Source organism: Dasypus novemcinctus, chromosome 1 (genome assembly GCF_030445035.2).
Source record: "Dasypus novemcinctus isolate mDasNov1 chromosome 1, mDasNov1.1.hap2, whole genome shotgun sequence".
Classification (NCBI taxonomy): domain Eukaryota; kingdom Metazoa; phylum Chordata; class Mammalia; order Cingulata; family Dasypodidae; genus Dasypus; species Dasypus novemcinctus.
Genome location: NC_080673.1, coordinates 168591181 through 168610649, shown reverse-complemented (window position 1 = coordinate 168610649; position 19469 = coordinate 168591181). Strand labels below are relative to the sequence as shown.

Below are 19469 nucleotides of genomic sequence, written 5' to 3'. Positions count from 1 at the left end.
AGCATTTGAAAAGGTTGTAATTTTTAATATATTGATGAAGAATTTACATTCTGTAGAAATAAATTCCGTAACTCTAACGGATGCTTAAATTTTACCCAGTTAGAATTTGCTTTCCTTATTGATCCACAATGTCATTTAAATTTCTCTTTGTAGACTTTGATGGTGATAGTTTTGGCACAGCTTTCCCATTTTCAGTTGGATTTATGTTTGCATTGGAATGGTGGAATGGCTTTGTTGCATTATTCATATATATAGTATATACACGCCATGGTCCCGAGAGAGCTGAGTAGTAGTGGTTATCTTTGAGTTGTAATTGTTCTCTGTTCCCCTCCTCTGCTCCCTCTACCTTAGGGCTTCCTATGGGGTCCTTAGCCTAAGATCTGAGGATGGAATTCAGGGGCTCTCTGAATTTTGGGGGTGGGTGGATTATGTCTTTATTTCAACTAACCTTTAGCTAAAATTGAACGTTTCCTTCAATTTGCAAATATCGTTAGCAAACCAGTAGCATTCGCAGCTCTGGCAACTCTCAAATCAGTTATTTTCATATTGCATTATAGTTGTTAAACATTTTGCAGAAATACTGTATATAGCTCATCATCACTTTGAAATTACAGTGGAATAATTTCAAAGTTTTATTATTTGGCTTGCCACTAGATCTTGTTAAATACTGTAATAAAGAAGCACATAGTACTATAGCATAATTATTTTGATAATTTCTTTCAGTAGAATTAATTTCTTTCACGTTCCCTTTTGTTTTAAACTATTCTTTTAAACACCTTATTCTGAGAATAGGCTTCACCAGGCTTTCAAAGGGGTCTGTGGCACAAAAAGTTTAAGAACTGCTTGACTTTAGACTATGGGGTGTATTTGAGGGAGAGCAAGCCAGCATTGCTTCAGGAGGATTGGTAGGAATGTGGGGTAAGTAATTAAAAGCCAAACCGACTCACACTTGAGGTGACTCCTAATCCCACCCAGCCTTGCCTTTTACTTTTTACCCCGGCCGACAGCAGCACACAGATTGACACACCATTTGCTGGTGGCGATGATAACATATTCTCACCACAAAAATGAAAGGGTTAAACTACATTCTCAGGAACCTTTGAAACAATGCATGAATTGATTTCCATCCAAATACAGTTAATATAAAAATAGCTTAGGCACTTAAAAGGGTCAAGCTTCAGCTGTCTAGAAAACTCTTATAATCCAGAAGGATTTATTCCCAGTGCTTCTTCTGGTTGGCTATTTTTTATAGCATTTGTTCCTTCTGCAGATATTTGTTGCATGCATACTATGCACAGGCACATGTTGGTGAAACCACAGGGTTATCGTGATTTTCTTTTCAAAGGTATATTTTAGATGATTCTGTCTCATCCCTTAACAGCTTTGATTTTGAAGTCATTATTCTATTTTGAATTGCATTCATTCACATTGACCAAATTGACCAAAATTTTTTTCATTATTTTTACAAAACAATCATGTACATTATGCAGTAGTATTGTGTATTTGTTCTAGTTCATTAGAGAACACTCTCACAGTTATACTGTAAACCACAGTCCCTCATTCACCACGTTTCACTGTTAATGTACTCCCATGCTTTGTACATTCTATCCAAAGTATATTCCAGTGGCTCTCACTTTTCATCAGAGTTGTGCAGTCACTGCTCCAGTACACTTTTGAACATTTTCCTTAGTCCAAAAGAAAAAATACCATACTCCCCTATTATTGACCCTTAGCGTTGATGTAGTACCTTCATTGACATTGATGCTAGACTATTACAATATTAACTATAGTCCGTAAGCTACATTAATTGTATTTTTCCCATGCATTGTCATATTCTTACCAACTTAGTGACATAAGTTTGTTCTAGCTCATAGAATAGCATTGTATTTGTATTAACCACAGTCCTCATCTACCTCTGGTCCCTGGATTATTCTCTAGCTTTCTTCAATTCACATTAACACCTAGACTGCCCCTTTCAGACACAATCCCATTTATAAACCATCCATATTAATTATATTCACTATAATGTGTTACCATCAGCTCCATTCATTTCCACACTTTTACGGTCAAGCTAATTGAAAATTCTAGATACATTAAGCATCAGTACCTCTTCTCAGGCCTCATCCTATCTCCCAGCAACCGTTAGTCTAGGTTCAAACTCCATGTGTTCATTCTTTGTATTTAGTTCATTTAGCAAATTTATTGGATACTTAGTTTGCCAGGTACTCTTCTGGGTACTTTGGGCTCTATCAGTGAGCAAAAATCTTACATTCTTGGAGTTGGCATTTGAGTATTTAGGTGTTTTAAGCTCCAGAGTGTGTAGGACCATCCTTAATGTGCCACAAAAACTATTTGCCACCTATAGACATTACATATTTCATAAGTTAGTAGTTTTCATGTTCTGTTCCTTTGGATCCTTGTGATAACTTAGGGTTGCTGGAAAGAAGAAGAGAGTGTTCTGCTTTCTCAACCCTATTTAAATTAGAGCGTCTCTATTTTATATTTGGGATTGCTAGAAAGTTGGGGGATGAGGGGAGTGGCAGAATTTGTTATCTACAGGATGCTTGGAAATGTGGTCAGACACATTTTGAACATGATGGTTAGTATCTTTTGCTGCCTGATAATATAGAATATATTTCTTACCTGTTTTGTACTGAAAGGCAGTAGAAATAATAGCAAGGTCATTGCCACTTGGTACTGTTACTTTAGCAGGAAGATGACCTTTCCTTATCTTGGAACATCAGGGTTATAGCTAGCATTTATTGGGAATGGTTATGTGTGAGGCTCTATACTAACAACTTCCCCTTCCATTCTTTAATTTTATCATCAAACAGCCTTACAAAGTAGGTTGTATAACTTGCCTGGGTTGTACGCCAAGTAGCAGCACTTGGAGCAGGTTTTGTGTTCCAATGACAATTCCCCTGTAAGATCTGCCAGTGTATGTAGATACATGGCTTCAGCTTCAGCCATGGCAGCAGTAAGGCTCAATTTCCCCTTGTAGTTGTGAGTAGTAGTGAGATTTCATCTGTCTTGGTGAAGATTATCCTGTTTCTGTTTCTTCTCCCAGTCTTTTCCCATTCCCCACCCTGCCAGTGTTTCTCTGTGGTCTAGTAAGCAATTCTGAGTTTAAGGTCATCATTTCTCCACCTCCCCTCCCCTCCTCTGCCCCCAAACATCTTTCACCTAGGCATCTGGGCAGTTTATGGAAAGATCATAAACTGTCAGCCTTGAATTTCTCACATAATTTGCAAAAATGGCTTGTTATAGATCAGAATTCGTGACAGCCAGCATAAGGTTAATTGGAAGTGAATCCTGAATAGGCTTTTAAAAAATCATTTCAGTTTTTGTATTTCCATTCTGTAAAGGATTTTCAGTGAGTAAATTGATGCAGTGGCTATTGAAAAAGAATAAGATGTTTCTATATGGGTTGACATTTTGATGAAATATGCCCATGATAAATGTTGGTTATAAAGGAGTATAATCCAATTTTTTAATAAAAGAAAATTACCATTTTGTAAACATAAAAGACCATGTAGAAATAAAAACACACACTCTAGATATTTCTGGGTTTGCTATTATGAGTGACTTTAATTTCACATGTTTCTGTATACTTTTATATATGTATATATTAAACTTATTACTGGGAGAAAAGATGACTAAAGACTATCTCTTGCTCTGTGTTTAAAAACAAGGATGATGTGGTGCAGTAGTGCTCTAAAATGTATTCACCATATGCAGTGTATGTGCCATTATGATGGAGGAGGTTGTCGATGTGGGAGGAGTGGGTGAGGGGGGTGGGAGTATGGGGGGGGATCTATTATATTTTTTGAATGTAACATTTTTTAAAAATTGAGAAAAAAACTAAAAATAAATAAAAACAAGGATGAATAAGTGAAAAGTAGTAATACAATTAGTATTTGGGGTTGGCGCTTCAGTGCCACAGCAAGCTGCCTCAGCCTCTATTCTCCTTGATGCTGCCCCTAGGCCAAAGGCCAGCAGTCGGATCCCTGAAAGGGAGTGAGAGAATGGGGGCACGATGTGCCTCTTTTTTGTCTGCTTTGCTCACTAGTAACTGATCTGTAGTGTCTTTAACCTGGCGATAAAATAGAATGCTTATCCACTGAGTTCAGCCCAGGGATGCCAGCCCATTTGGTTTAGGGAGGCTGTGCTGGTGCTGATTCAGGTGGGAGGCGCCAGGAACTGGTGGGGCGGGGGGAGGGGAGAGGAGTGTACGTTAGAGGAAGGTGTTCCATAGAGGAAAATATATGCTTTACTAATGAAAGAAGTTGTCGATGTGGGAGGAGCAGGGGTGTGGGGAGTGGGTATATGGGAACCTCTTAGCTTTTTTAATGTAACTTTTTGTGTGATCTATGTCTCCTTAAAAAAAAAAAAGATTAAAAAACTAAAAAAAGTCTAAATGTAAAAACAAAACAAAACAAAAAACGAGGAAGGTAGAGAGGGAAAGGATTTAAGAACAGAGCTTTTCTTTTCCAGTAGATGATTCCATCATGATGAGCTGATTGCACGCAGTGTGTTTGAAGTAGAAGTCATGTAAAGCACTGTCTGGGGCTGGTTATAGATGAATCTCGAGTATTCTGCCTTATCCTGAGCGCTGAGGTTACGATTTAAGACGACTAGACCATTTGTGGATTAGGTCATAGGTGTTTTGACCCATGTTCTCCTTCACCAATGTTTCTGTGTGGGCGTGTGTATTATTTCCCAGCCTTGCTTCTGAGTTGCCTTGGTTCAGAGACAGAAGTGCAGCCTCCTTGGGGACGTCTCTGTTTCTTGTTGCTTGTGCTCTGAACTCCGGCATAGGTAGGTTTTTTTTTTTTTCTTATTCAGTTCCCTTGAGGAAGGAAGGCCTTATCTTTTTCCTACGAAATTAAGTCCTACCCTTAGAGATCTGACCCAAACACACAAAATGCCCTTTGCTGTGTTTTTCATTAATCTGGATTCTGCTTATGGGTAAATGAAGCATGGAAGTGAATCCTAGAGAAAGAACAAGGGCACTTGATACTCTGGTAGCACTAGTCTCTGAAAGCTGGCACAGGAGTTCTACTGCAGATGGCTGTGCCGGACAAGAAACCACCGTTTGAGAGACGCAACACCATCTTGGAGTGTCATGTTTACAGCTGTGTATTAGGCAGTATGTAAATCCTTTGCAAACTACTCTGGCTTTCTGGTCCTGTTTCCTAGCCCATATGCATCATAGATGATTAGTCTTTTCTCATTTTACATGGCAGAAAGCAGAGAGTGCATGGGAATAATGTGTAAACAAGACATTCAAAAATTTTTTGGTATGATATAAAATCTTATGAAATTCCACCCCCACACACCTTTTTGCAGGAAAAATTTGGGTCAGTTTGAATTCCCTGAGAGTCTTGGGTGGCTGGCTTTATTAAAAGAGGGGCAAAGTTTGATAAATTTTGTTAAATCATCCTATCTTCTCAATTTGTTTAAAACACCCTCTACACTATGAGATTTTGTGTTTCTTTATTGTCTTAACCTCCTTAGCACTTCTGCAGCACTGGGCATTCCACTTTGATTAGTCATCCGAGTACCCCTTTATTCCCTATATTTAGAGTGTAGGTTCTTTGAGGAAAAGATCTGTGCATGATTCATCTTTGTATTCCCCATAGAATTTGGCAAAAGATGCATAGTGGAATTGGGAAGCAGAATTCTTAGTTGCAAGGGACAAATGGATGGCCCAGTGCAACGTGGCATAACCATCAAAGGAGATTTATTGACCCAAGAATCCCAGTTGACTGGCTTCAAGCACAGCTGGGTCCAGTTTCTCAAATTTCAAAGCCATTTATTCTTATATTCCCTCTCCTGTTGTCTCCCTGCATGTCTCTGCCTCCTCTAAGGTGGTTCTACCCTCTAGTAGGCTCTTTACATGTAATGGTACCCAGCACTCCTAAGTATATATCCTTAGAACTGTGGGTCCAAAGCAGGGTTTCTCAGCTTCAGCACCACTGACATTTTAAGCTGTGTAATTCTTTGTTGTGGGGACTATCCTGTATATTTTAGAATTTTTAGCCTCATCTTTGGCCTGAACCCATAGGTAGATGTCAATAAAACCTCTTTTCCCCAGAAGCAACAGAAAACTTCTCTCTTTCCACCAATTCTGAAAAAAACTCCAAGGCCTGAAAGTCACTGGTCTAGACTGAGTTATGTACCCAACCCTGAACTAATTTCAGGGGTGGTGGTGGAATGGGGTACTGGAATGTGCTGGTTGGCTTAGTCCAGGGTTGCCAGTTCACTTGTGAAAGGTCTCAGTCCCACCCAACCATTGGAGTGTGAGTTGGGGAAAGTACTAGCTATGATTAGAGAAGAGGGGACTGGGATCCATGTGGGACAAACAAACAAACCCAAACATATGGATCACAAGAGGGACTGGGAAGTCCTTCTGAATTTGTTGGTATGGAAGAATGAGGATGGGTCTTGGCATTAGCAGATGTGTGCTGCTGTAGTGACTCTACCACTTATAAGATGGGTAATTTTGGGTGAATTTTTTTCGCCTTAATCAAAATTGTATCATACCTGTGAAAAAATACAAATTTTTATTCAAGGGTACATAAAACAGAAAAATACAGAAGTCATATGCTCACAGTTTGAATAATCTTGTGTAGGTAGCACCCAGATTAAGAAACAGATTAGCCCGGAAGCCCTCTTGGGTCCCCTCCCAGCCACTCCTCCTCTAAAGGCAATCACTAGCCTGCTTTCCATCATTATAGTTTAATTTTGCCTGCTTTTGATTTTTTGTAAAAATGGAATTATACCGCTATGATTTTTACGCCCAGCATCTTTCACTCTAGCTTATGTTCATGAGCGTTTATCTGTGTTGTATAAGACACTAGCTTGTTCATTCATTCTCATTCTATGTTTTCAATTATGTGAATGTGCCATGATATTTTTCAGTTCTACTGTTGAGGGACATTGGGTTGTTTCTAGTTTTTCAACTGTGAGAAATGCAATGAGCATCCTTGAGTGTGTTTGTTGAATCAGTATATATTTCTGGATTATGTGCCTGGGAATAGATTTAGGAGTCCTCCACTAGGGTTTTAACTGCTCTGAAATTTCTCAAGGACTTTTTGTTTTCAGGCATAAATGAGAACAAATAAAAAAGATGAGGCTCTCACCTGAGAGAGGGTCCATAGTCTCCTTTAACTGTTTCATGTGAAATTGATGATTTGGATGTGGGGAGACAGCCCATGGACATTTGGCTTAAAAATCAATTTTAACATGTTTAATGTGTGTGGTCCTGCATGATACAAGTTAAACAGTAGTGGTGCCTAATACTTTAGCTGATTTTACTGTTTCATTTTTCAGGAAAGACATTATATGACCAAGTATTCCTTTGTTGATGATCCCTCTCTCAGTCACAAAATTCCAAAAGGGCATAATTAAAAAAAGAAAGAAAAAAAGATATTATGATGTGTTCTGAAGAAGGAGACCAGTTGCTCTGTTCATTGGTTCCTATTAGCTCATTTGTTAGTTTTAAATTCCCTGCTTTTCAAAGATTATCATATATAATGATTATATTATTGTATGAATGCTGTAATTATTTGCTAGTTCATTATAATTCAGATCAGGAGTTTGTCTTTGTAAGATTATTTTGAAGTAAACTTTGACCAAAATTATGGGCACATTAATTCTTATGAATTTATTTATTTATTTAGATTCATTTCATTTATTTCTCTCCCCTTCCCCCTACCCCCACCCCAGGTGTCTGTTCTCTGTGTCCATTTGCTGCATGTTCTTCTTTGTCTGTTTCTGTTGTTGTCAACGGCATGGGAATCTGTGTTTCTTTTTGTTGTCGTCATCTTGTGTCAGCTCTCTGTGCAGCGCCATTCTTGGGCAGACTGACCTTTCTTTTGCGCTGGGCGGCTCTCCTTACGGGGCGCACTCCTTGCATGTGGGGCTGGGCTCCCCTCTGCGTGGCAGGGCACTCCTTGCGTGCATCAGCACTATGCGTGGGCCAGCTCCACACGGGTCAAGGAGGCCCAGGGTTTGAACCACGAACCTCACATGTGGTAGACAGACACCCTATCCACTGAGCCAAGTCTGCTTCCCTCATTCTTATGAATTTAATTGGATGAGACCTCTAAAATGTTGTGAATTTATTTGCAGTTCAGATTTGCCTATAACCGGCATAAATGGCTTGTCAAATACCCATGTAGTAATTCATATTTTTTGTCTTTATCAGTTTGTTCCATCTCTGATTGTGAGCCTGGTCTGGATCCATGCAGTTTGGCTGCTGTAGACTGTTGAGTCAATAATCAAATGATTTTGGGTATGCTGGTGTGGTGGAAAGGGTGAGAGGACACATTCTTGTTAAGTGCATTGATTTGGGACAAAGGACAGATGATAAATCTGGGTTCTAGACCCTGGTGCATGTTAGAACTGCTTAGGATGCTTCTGAAAACCACAGATGCCAGTGTCCTGCCTTCAGACAGGCTGCTTCATTTACACTAGTGTGGAAGCATTTAAAAATCCTGGCAATTCTAAAGTGTAGCCACATTCAAATTGAGAATCAAAGAAGGGGTTTGACCTTTGAGGACTTAAGTTTCCTTCCAAGTTGATTCCTTTCAGTGATTCCATGATTTCTCTCAGTATTTGTGCTGAACAACCAAAACGGTTTTGACTTTTGAAAATTGTTTTAGAAAATCCACACAATAATTTGATATTCTGATAGTGGTATCTTGCCTTACCTTCTTTTCCTTTTCAGCCTTCTCTCACAACTTTTGGTAGCTCCTGCAGCCGTTGAATTACTGCTTATGTTGTACTTTAGTATCTTTGTTTTAAATGTATTGGTTTCATAAGAAAATTTATAGTGAATCTTTTAAACATTTGTTTTGGAGTGTGACACTGGATGTTTTGTTTGCATAGAACTATCTCTAGGGAATTTAAAGTTGCTAAGAGTTTATCCAATTATCCTTGTAAGCTGTTTCAGAACTAGGGAAGTTGAGTAATACTACTTCTCTTTTACATGCGATGAACATGTAAGACCCACAGAGGAGAAAGAGAAGGCAGAGGGTCTGAATGAGGTGTAGCTGCTCTTTCTTCTATGCCCAGCTGCCTCCTCAGTCAGCTAATGAACATGTTTGATCTCTCTTTTGGGAAAATGTACACATTAGTCTGGCCTTTTGTCTAATTGTAAGTGCAAAGGGAGAGCTGAGACATTAGTTCACTACAGGCAACTGCGGCAGGCAGGCAGACTGACTAGCCTCCTCTCAGGATCCTGTGATCAGCCGCTTTGCTTCTGCTTGTTTTATAGCAACTGTCACTTTACAATGAAAAATGCATATTTAGATATGTCTCTGAATAAAAGACATGATATCCCTTGTGAGCCACATAAGGTCAAGAAGAATAATGTCTTCTTCATTGGGTGACATATATTCAAATCTTTATGGTCAAATTCAGGCCTAACAGGCTGAGTTGCATAACAAGAATGCATCTAATCTAGATAGGGTGTATAATTGCTCTTTCCTCTTTAAGTAATTTCAAGTAACAAGCACTAATAAGAAGATCCCCTCCCCCCATTTTTTCCCTTTGTTAGAGAAGTTGTGGATTTACAAAAACAGCCATGTGTAAAATATAGGATTTCCATAAATCACAGCTGACAATAGCATATTTTAATAATTGTTCCATTAACCATAGCCCATGGTTTAACTTAAGGTTCTTGTATAGTGTACATCCATGGATTTAAAAAATTTTAATTTTGTTAACGTATATATAACCTAACATTTCCCCCCCAATCACATTCAGATATATGTTTCAGTGCTGTTAGTCACTTCACAATACTGTGCCACCATCATCACCATCCATCACCAAAATATTTCCACCATTTTGAATAGGAACCTGGTACATTTCAAGCCCTAAATTCCTACTCCCTATCTCTACCCCATCCTCCTATAGCCTTTATTTTAGATTCGGACTCTGAGTTTGCTTATTCTAATTATTTCAAATCAGTGAGATCATGCAATATTTGTCCTTTTTTATCTGGCTTATTTCACTCAACATGATGTCTTCAAGGTTCATCCACACTGTTGCATGAATCAGGACTTTATTCTTGTCATGACTGAATAATATTCATTTGTGTGTTTATACCATATTTTATTTATCCATTCTTGCATCCATGGTTTCTGACGAGTAATCGACACTCATTCTAATTGGGACTCCCCTGTATATAACACAAGGGATTAAAACAGATTATTTTCTGTTTTAAGTATTTGTTTTAACTCCTTGCAGTGAAAAAAATTTGCCTACGGGGCAAAGCACAGTATTCCTTGCCATAGTTTTACAGCTCTAGAGTGTTTAATATTATATAACAGGAAAAAATGCTAGAATTTAAATACACATGGTAGGCTTCTTTAGATTCACTTATATATGTTTGTTATTAGTTGGTGAAAAACCAGAAGTGTTAAGTAAAATGACTTTTTATCCTAAATACCATGTTTTAGCTCTTTCCAAAGTCCTTGTGAATAAAATTATACTTGCAGTGTGTTTTTAATCATTTTAAATCCCTAAATCCTTAAAAAGAAAGTTGTTCCAGATGTTTAAAGATGGACTTTAGTAACAGAATTGATTATTTCTAATTCTCTTGGTGTATCACTTTCCTGCCACTTATAAAGCAATATTCCTTTAAACCTACTACAGGAGCTTCACACCATACTGTGCATTGTTAGTATGTGAATTCCAAAGAAACTCATTTTGGTTCTAAACAAAGTACAGATTTACTTTTAAAATCGAGTTTTAGTACAAACTCAAAGCATTTAGTAAATTTTTATTTATCTAAACAGGTCTGTTTCTTAATTATTAGTGATTGTTTTAAAATTATCTATTAATTTGTTGTGCTTCTCAGTGTGAAGGGAAGTAAATCCAAACCTAAACTTGTTTGAATTTATCCCAGTAAAGTAGCTTTCCGAATCTTGTTTCTGCTATGGTTTTGATTTACTTTATCTACTTAACTGCAAAGAGAAGTGATAACAGATATTTTGCCATGGCTAAACTAAAAAAGAGATTTTTGTTAAAAGTATTCAGATTATATTGGTGGGAATGAAATCCAGTGACCTCACTGTATTTGCCCTAAGAGAGTCTGTGTATTTGCCATAAATATTGTAACTTGAAAAGTATATATTCTTTTTTTTAAACAAACCAATTTTATTGATTAATAAAGCATACAATTCATTCAAAGTGTACAATGAATGGTATTTGGTATAGTCACATAGTTGTACATTCATCATTTCAATCATTAGAGCATTTCCATTATTTTAATAATAGTAATAACCAGACAAAAAATTCATCACCTCTTAATCTCTCTATGCTTCCCCTGCAGTACATAGCTGCTCTTTCTGGCTATTCTTGAATATTTATTTATTTATTTTAAAAGCAGGGTTTTTTAAAAAAAGATTTATTTATTTATTTTTATTTATTTATTTAATTCCCCCCATCCCCTGGTTGTTGGTTCTCTGTGTCTATTTGCTGCGTCTTTGTTTCTTTGTCTGCTTCTGTTGTCGTCAGCGGCACGGGAAGTGTGGGCAGCGCCATTCCTGGGCAGGCTGCACTTTCTTTGGCGCTGGGCGGCTCTCCTTGCGCGTGGGGCTCCCCTACGCGGGGGACACCCCTGCGTGGCACGGCACTCCTTGCGTGCACCAGCACTGTGCATGGGCCAGCTCCACATGGGTCAAGGAGGCCCGGGGTTTGTACCGCGGACCTCCCATATGGTAGATGGACGCCCTAACCACTGGGCCAAGTCCGTTTCCCTAAAAGCAGTTTGATCGAGATATATTCACATACCATACAGTCTAGCCAAAGTAGGTCTTTGTATAGTCACAGTGTTATTATGCCTTCATCACCAAAAATATTTTAGAACAGTGTCATTACTCCAGAAATAAAACTCTACACACCCTAGCAGTCACCTCGCAATCCCTCTATTCTTCCATAGCCCTACATAACCACTAATTTAATATCATTTTTATAAATTGATTTATATTTACATACTAGATAAATGTAATCATACCATATGTAGTACTTTGTGTCTGAATTTTTTCACTTAGCATGTTTCTTTTATGGCCGGTAATAACATCTTGTAACATTAACATATATTTGTTCAGTTCCAAAAACAAAGTTTTATATATGCAATATCTTAATATTTATATTTCACATGAGATTTTACTATGCTATACAGTCCCATGTTACATTTTTTAGCTTTCCTTTTAGTAATTTACATAACCTTAGACTTTCCCTTGCAGTCACTATCATGCCCACATGGTAGCACTGCTAGTTGCCAACATTATGTTGTGCTTTCATTCCTTTTCTGTTCATTTCCACAGATTAACATACATCCATTTTACCAATTCTGCACTAGTTACCCCTCAGCTTAACATTCTCTAAACTCGTTCTATTTTCTGGTGACCCATATTCAAGTTACCTCCGTAAGATTACACAATATAGTTAGTGTAATCTTATGAATGATGTGTAGATGTCTGTTCTTGTCACTGCTCTCAGTTCTTCTGGGTATATACCCAGTAATGGTATTGCAGGGTCATGTGGCAAATCTGTTACATATTCAGCTTCTTTAGGAACTGCTGAACAGTCCTCCACAATGGCTGTACCATTCTACAGTCCCACCAACAGTGAGTAAATGTTCCTATCTCTGCACATCTTCCCCTCTAACACTTGTAGCTTCTCTGTCTTTGCAATAGTGGCTGTGCTAATAGGTGTGAAATGATATCTCATTGCAGGTTTGATTTGCATTTCCCTAATCATTAGTAATGGTGAACATTTTTTCATGTATATTTTTGCCATTTGTTTTTCTTTGAAGAAATATCTAAGTCTTTTGCCCGTTTTTTAACTGGGTTGTTTTTCTTTTTGTTGGGTTGTAACATCTCTTTATACATCATGAATATTAAACTTTTATTGGATATGTGATTTCAAATATTTTCTCCCATTTGAGTTGGCTGCCTTTTCACCCTTCAGACAATATCTTGTGAGGTGCAAAATTGTTTTAATTTTGAGAAAGTCCCATTTATCTGTTTTTTCTTTTGTGGCTCATGCTTTGGGTATAAGGTCCAAGAAACCACCACCTACTGCAAGGTATTAAAGATGCTTCCCTGCATTGTCTTCTACTAATTTTATGGTCCTGGCTTTTATATTTAGGCCTTTGATCCATTTTGAGTTTATATGTTCTTATTCTCTAAATGAAGTTTTACCTTACTAAATTTTTAAGTTATTTTTGGGGGTTAATGTTGGTATTCTCCCATTTTTAGTTTTTATTAACTTTTTACATATCTAAGCTGCTTAATCCAGGGTACACATGGCAGCCTTTAGCTTGATCTCAGTTGCCTACTCTTACTTTCTTGAAGAGAGTTCTCCCTTCCCCTGGGTTCTGTGACCTTATCCTTGCCTTCATTCATTCCTACTTCTCTGCCTGTTGGTTCTCAGTTTCTTCATTTCTGAAATGTTGTTGCATCCTAGGGTTCTATCTTTGCCACCTTCTTTCCCTTTCCCTTTTTCCGCTTTCCCTGGATAATCCCAAGGTGCCCACCACCTCCTGCATATAAGCTGTTTTTGTCCCAACCTAGATCTCCGTTCTTAAACCCATGCCCATTTGTCTAGCTGCCAGCCAGATGTGTTTGCTTTCAGTTTCTTCCTACTCTTTCTTACTCAACATGTACAGAGGCAGAACTCATTGTACTATATCTTCCCAGTCCTGTCCCTCTTTCTGGTTTCTCTGTTGGGCTAATGGTGTAGCCATCCACGTGGAAGCCTAAGCCAGAACTCTGGGAGTCATTGTGCCATCTTCCAGTGCCCTCAATGTTCCCATCAAGGGAATCGCCAAGTCCTGGGCATTCTGTCTTCCCTAATCTTTTACTCAACCCTTCTAGTTTCTGTGCTTGGTTCTTGGTTCAGGCTCCCAGCATATTCCGTCTTGATTATTGTAAAGGATTCTAACGGAATCTTCCTTGTGCCCCTTCCTTCCAGCCATGGATGTACTCACTTTCATCTCACACTTCTGAATCCCTAGCCCCTGGCATCCAGTAGCTACCTAGAAAAATGTTTGGAAATAAGTTTCCGCATGTAAAGGTTACCCTGTAGGTGAGTCCTGGACAGTTATAAAGAATGGGGAACGAAGGCCAACCAGAATTCAGGATTTCAACACACGTTTACATTCTTCTTTCGTTTTTCAGAAAACAGTGCCTCAAGTCAGTTCTAGTCAAGAGAACTAAACTTACCAATAAAATTTTTAAAAACTTACAAATAATTGGAACCTACTTTTTGTTTTGTTTCTTCGCATACTTGAATAATTATGGTAATATTAAATAGCATTAGATTTTTAAGTATGTGCCCCTTATTGTTGATGAAAGCATATTTGGCAATATACTGTTTGCCTCCAGATATCCTGGAATTGTTGCAGTTTCCTGGTTAGGATCCCAGTGCATTTTTCTCTCTTTCTTCCAGCAAACCTAATTCTCTCCTTTATTACCCATATTACACAACTTCTGAGTGCTTCTGGATGGTGAGATACCCCTTACTCTAAATATAATAACCTTGAGCTAATTATACCAGAATAATAAGCCTTACCAGAGTAGAAGAGAGAAGCTTTGGTCTTTGACTAAAGCATGTCTCTTTTAGATGATTAAAGTATAGGAGAGATTAGTGATTGGAAAGAAGACAGTCTTAGCCCTGTTCTGGGTACAAAGTACTCTTTAGCTCTTTCTACGCTGTGAAGTGAGGGAACAGTCAGGTCTTCCATTTTGTATCTTAATTTTGTTTGTTTACTGTTGAGTCACTGCAAATTCGTGTGGCTTCGTGTATTTTTTGTCCCTTTTGATATATAATGAGATCCACCTCCACTGACTTCAGATATAGTGGAAGACACAGCATATAGAAATGTCAGCTGCCTTAACAAGCCCCAAAGGACTGGAAAACCTTTAATTTTTTTGTTCAGACAGTTTAAATTGTCTAAATTATGAAATTCAGACAATTTCATAATTGGAAAGATTCACATGACCCCTGATAAATCTCACACACTTGCTCAGAAAAGTGGCATGGCTCTTTACTTGTATAAATCAGTTAATTTTCTTTTTTAAAAAATCATTATGTTTTTCCCTTACGGAAATAATTTTTACCTGAAAAATCTTATAAGCATTTTTTCCCCCAGAGAGAAATTGAGGCTGGGTTTTGGCAGTCTTGGAAAGTAAATCATTGCTAAAGGAATAGAACCTAGAATTCTTACTTCTTCTTTTCTGTCCTGTTTTCTTTTTACGTTGATTAACAATTTTTAGGCCACCACATTTGTATGATTATTTTTCAGTGTAGGAGTGAGCAGTTTCACAAGCAAATACTCAATGCAAATACATACTTGTTGAAATTTTGGCTTATTTAATATCGTTTAGGTCTTATGCTTCGGAGACCAATCTTTTAAATATTAAATATTCCTAAAAATATTTTGACTCTGTGTGTGAGAAAATACATCGAAAGGATATGTCATAATCTCTACAGAAGTGAGATTATCTTTGAAGTGTGCTTGATATGAGATCATAAAGAGAAAAGTCTTTTGATTCTTTGGGACTTCAGGGATTATAGAATATAAGCATTCTTTTAAAATCTAGAATCACTTTCCTTAATGGTACAGATTGACCTTTGACCTGGATCAGTCTTTTTTCCTCTAATTTTGTTAAAAAGCCTTCTCTATAACATTGTTAAAAAGCTTTTGATTGTTGGACCTTAAATTGAATTTTCCTAATTAGAAAAAAGAGGAAAATTAGTTTTTGTGTAAGGGTAGAATAAAAACTAAGTGGGTCCCTCTCTTTGAAGGTTAAATTCATGCTTACCTTGTTTTCACTGTCTGTGAATATTCAATTTAGTGTTGTGCTGTACACCATATAAATTATTGCACAGATATTTATTCATTGTAGCTGTGGGTTAGTCTTTATGAATGTTGCTTCTTTGAAGGACTTTGTCAGAATCTACTGGAAGAGAATGTAGCATGATTTTACATTAGAAACCAAAGGCTTTTAACTTCCATGTGAAGAAGCCCCAGTGCATTACTACGACACTGACCTTAATAATGGGTTGCCTAGCCCTTGATTAAAACCTCCTATCTTTGTAGTCATACTATTCGACTGTCAGGAAATATAGGACTCAGTAATAAATGGTCAGTTGTTATTTAAGAAAATAATATTGTAACTTGAATGTTTTATAAGAGAATTTTCTTTGGAGCATTTGCTAGTTGTCCTCATCCTATCATTTACTGGCAAGGTTTTCCAAGGTACACTGCCAGTGAAATCTAGAATAATTGCTTGACATTTTGGCAAGCCACATTGGAGACACATCCTTTAGGTGGTTGATGTTTCCTCCAGAGAGGACCTTTGGCTTCAGGGTGGGCAAACCCTGAGTTTGAAGCCTATGCTTGCCACCACCCAGCTGCGTGTCTCTGTGCTAGTCAGTTGACCTCGTAGGGTGTTGAAGTACAATGAACCTCTGGCACATAACGTGTGTAAGAGAGATTGTTTCCCTTCTCTTCTCTGTAAAAGCTATGTATTTACCTTCACTTGGGAGAGCAACCACAGTACCCATCTCCCCTGGACTCCTTTGTTAAATATATAGGAGCGTCTGTGAGAGCTTGGTACTTGCTCTTGGTGTATTCATTCTATGTGTATGCCGTGTTGCTCCAAATAACACTCCTTCCTTTCTTGGTAGGTGCCTGAGATCATTAGCTCCATCAGACAGGCTGGGAAGATTGCCCGCCAAGAGGAGCTCCACTGCCCATCCGAGTTGGACGACACGTTCGCCAAGAAGTTTGAGGTGCTCTTTTGTGGCCGAGTGACGGTAGCTCACAAGAAGGCCCCACCAGCACTGATAGATGAATGCATCGAGAAGTTCAATCACATCAGGTGCAGCAGGAAAGCAGAATTTGACCTGCTCCCCCAGAGTTCTGAAACCACAAGTACTGTGGGAGGGTTTTCTTTGACGGAGAAATTCCGATCTGTGTTCCAGACGGTGGGCAGCGAGGAGCAGGGCCAGAGGCCCATGCGGAAATCCTTCTCCCAGCCTGGACTGCGGTCATTGGCCTTTAAGAAGGAATTTCATGACGGGAGCCTTAGAAGTAGTCGTTTATTCAGCTCTTTTGAGGAAAATGACATTGAGAACCACCTTCTTAGTGGACACAATATTGTGCAGCCGACGGATATTGAGGAAAATCGAACTATGCTCTTCACGGTAAAATAATATTGAGCCTCGTGTTTGTCCCCAGTCTCAGGCACATGCTCAAAAGAAAATATGCTTTATGAGTGATGATGCTTAGTGAATTGTGCTTGGCAATTTTGTGTGAACCCATATATTTTTATACTGAATAATTCTTTCCTCAGTATCAAATCCTTATTTCAGTCATAAGTGTTTAAAATCATCAAGGGGAAACATAAAGAGAATTCATCTTATATCATTGTGTAATTTTTATCTTGCTTTTCCTCCTCTGGCTGTCAAGAGACCTTTTCAAGGTAGAAAGTACATTTAAAATACATGAAAGAGGCCCAAAAAGAAAAGGAATTTAAATATATATATATGTTCATTTCAAGTAATTTATTTCAGTTAGAAAATCCTCTTTATTATTTTCTTTCATTTTGAAGACCTTTATCCCTTGTTAATCAGGATAATTGGATTTGCAGTTAACCTATTTGTAATTTACACCCAAATCTCAAAATATTTGTTTAGACATATGCTTGCTCACTTTTTTCTTCAAAAAATTTGGTCAGCTGACAGCCAAATGCCCGAAAAGGAATGGACAGAGAAGCCTCCTGGAAGTTGGGATTCCTGGGTTCCATGCTGACCTGGGGCCTTTCTGGGTGGTGCCTGCCCTCCTTCCAGTCCTGGGCTGAGCTCATGAAAATCGGAGCTGACCCGGAAGTGAGCTGCTCTCTGATGGTGCAGGGAACTAGTTGTCCTTGGCCCCCTTCTCTGCTCCTTTTTTGGCTTAATGCTGCCTGGCATTGTATAGAGAGCAAATGATCTTAAATACAATGTCTTGTTTTTGTGCCTAACTCGACACAGTAAGATGGTCATGAAGTGAGGAAGTTGACTATTGAGGTTAATGCTGCATGGATGTGTGCAGGCTGCAAGGCAAGACCCTGTGTCTGGTGGTAGAGGGCTGCTATATTTCTTCCTCCTCTCATTGTTGCCCTAGTACACACTGGCAGTCAGGCTTGTCTTCTGATCTGTGATGTAAATTTAAAAAATTCTTCTGGTGTCATTGGGAAGGCTTCTCAGTACAGTCACTTAGCAAGCACTTATTGAATGACTGTTGTGTACAAGGTCCTATGCCGGTGGCTAGAAATACAACAGTGAACAAGTCAGGCATGGTCTCTGCCCACATGGAATTTAGATCTCAGGGAGGGAGACAGACATCAGACAACTGATTGCAGAAGTAAATTTTAATTACAATTGTGGTCCTTGCTGCAAAGGAGAAACGGAAGATGGTGTGAGAGAACATCTGGGGAATCAGGCCAGGCTTTGTTAAGGAAGTGATTAACCCTGAACAGAGGGTTGCATCTGACCAGTAAGAGGGTATCCTGGGTGCAGGGAGCAGCAGGCGAGACAGCCCTAAGGGAGTAACAGAGCATGGTACTCAGGGAGAAACTCAAGGTCTTTGCACTGCTCTTTCCTTCACCTCGCCTGCTTCCTTCCAGATTTTCATGGGTCTTGGTTCCCCACTTCCTTCAGGTCTCTGTTGAAACATCTACTTGACATAGAGAAATAATCTTATCAGTGAGGCTAATAGCAGCCTACTCCACTTATTTGCTTTATTTTTATCTGTACATGTCTCACCATCTGACATAATTACAAATCAAATGGGTAAAATATTTTATGTCCCATGTGCCCCCAAGAAGGTAAGCTCCATGAGGGCCTGAGTTTTTGTGTGTTTGTTCACTGCCATCATCACTAATGCCCAGAACATAGTATAGCGCATGGCAGGTTGCGCAGTAGATACTTGTTGAATGAGAAAAAAGGCCAGGTGACTATGCACCGAGGGTGAGGAAGGACAGTGGATAGAGAATGGGCCAGGTGAGGGAGGCAGGGCCTTCATTAGTCATGAGCTTTGGGTCATGTTGAGGATTTTGGTGTTTATCCTAAAAGCAACATACGGTCTCTGAAGAGTTTGAAAGCCAGATTGGTATTAAATGTCTTTGGTTCCCAGATCTAGATGTACTTTGAGGAAGGCAAGGGCAGGTTGGGGAGAAGAGATAAGAAACCATTGCAGTAGTGCTGGTGAGAGATGGTGGTAGCTTGGAATGTGAAGGCAGTGGGATGGAGAGAAGTGGACAGGTTGAAAGATACACAAGAGGTCAAGTTGATGGGACATGGTGATTGATTGGATGTGACAGGAAAGGAGAGGGATCTCAAGAGTCCTGCCCAGCTTTAAATTCTGATTTGCTCTTTATACCCAACCACAACCAAATAAT

The 19469-nt window shown here is 38.7% G+C and overlaps 1 protein-coding gene across 16 annotated transcripts in view; it reads left to right on the top strand.

Moving 5' to 3' along the window:
- The window catches only part of TBC1D1 (TBC1 domain family member 1), a 264667-nt gene that overhangs the window by 99735 nt on the left and 145463 nt on the right, over window positions 1–19469 (top strand). For 12 of the 16 annotated variants that reach the window (XR_011649485.1, XR_009186413.2, XM_058299692.2 and 9 more), the window contains one exon: window positions 16714–17232. Coding sequence is in view for 14 of the 16 variants with exons in the window: in XM_058299692.2 (XP_058155675.1) it covers window positions 16714–17232 (519 nt within the window). In the remaining 2 variants the exon portion in view is untranslated. The remainder of the gene's footprint in view (window positions 1–16713; window positions 17233–19469) is intronic. The other 4 variants (XM_071217052.1, XM_071217058.1, XM_071217063.1 and 1 more) reach the window with 1 other exon arrangement.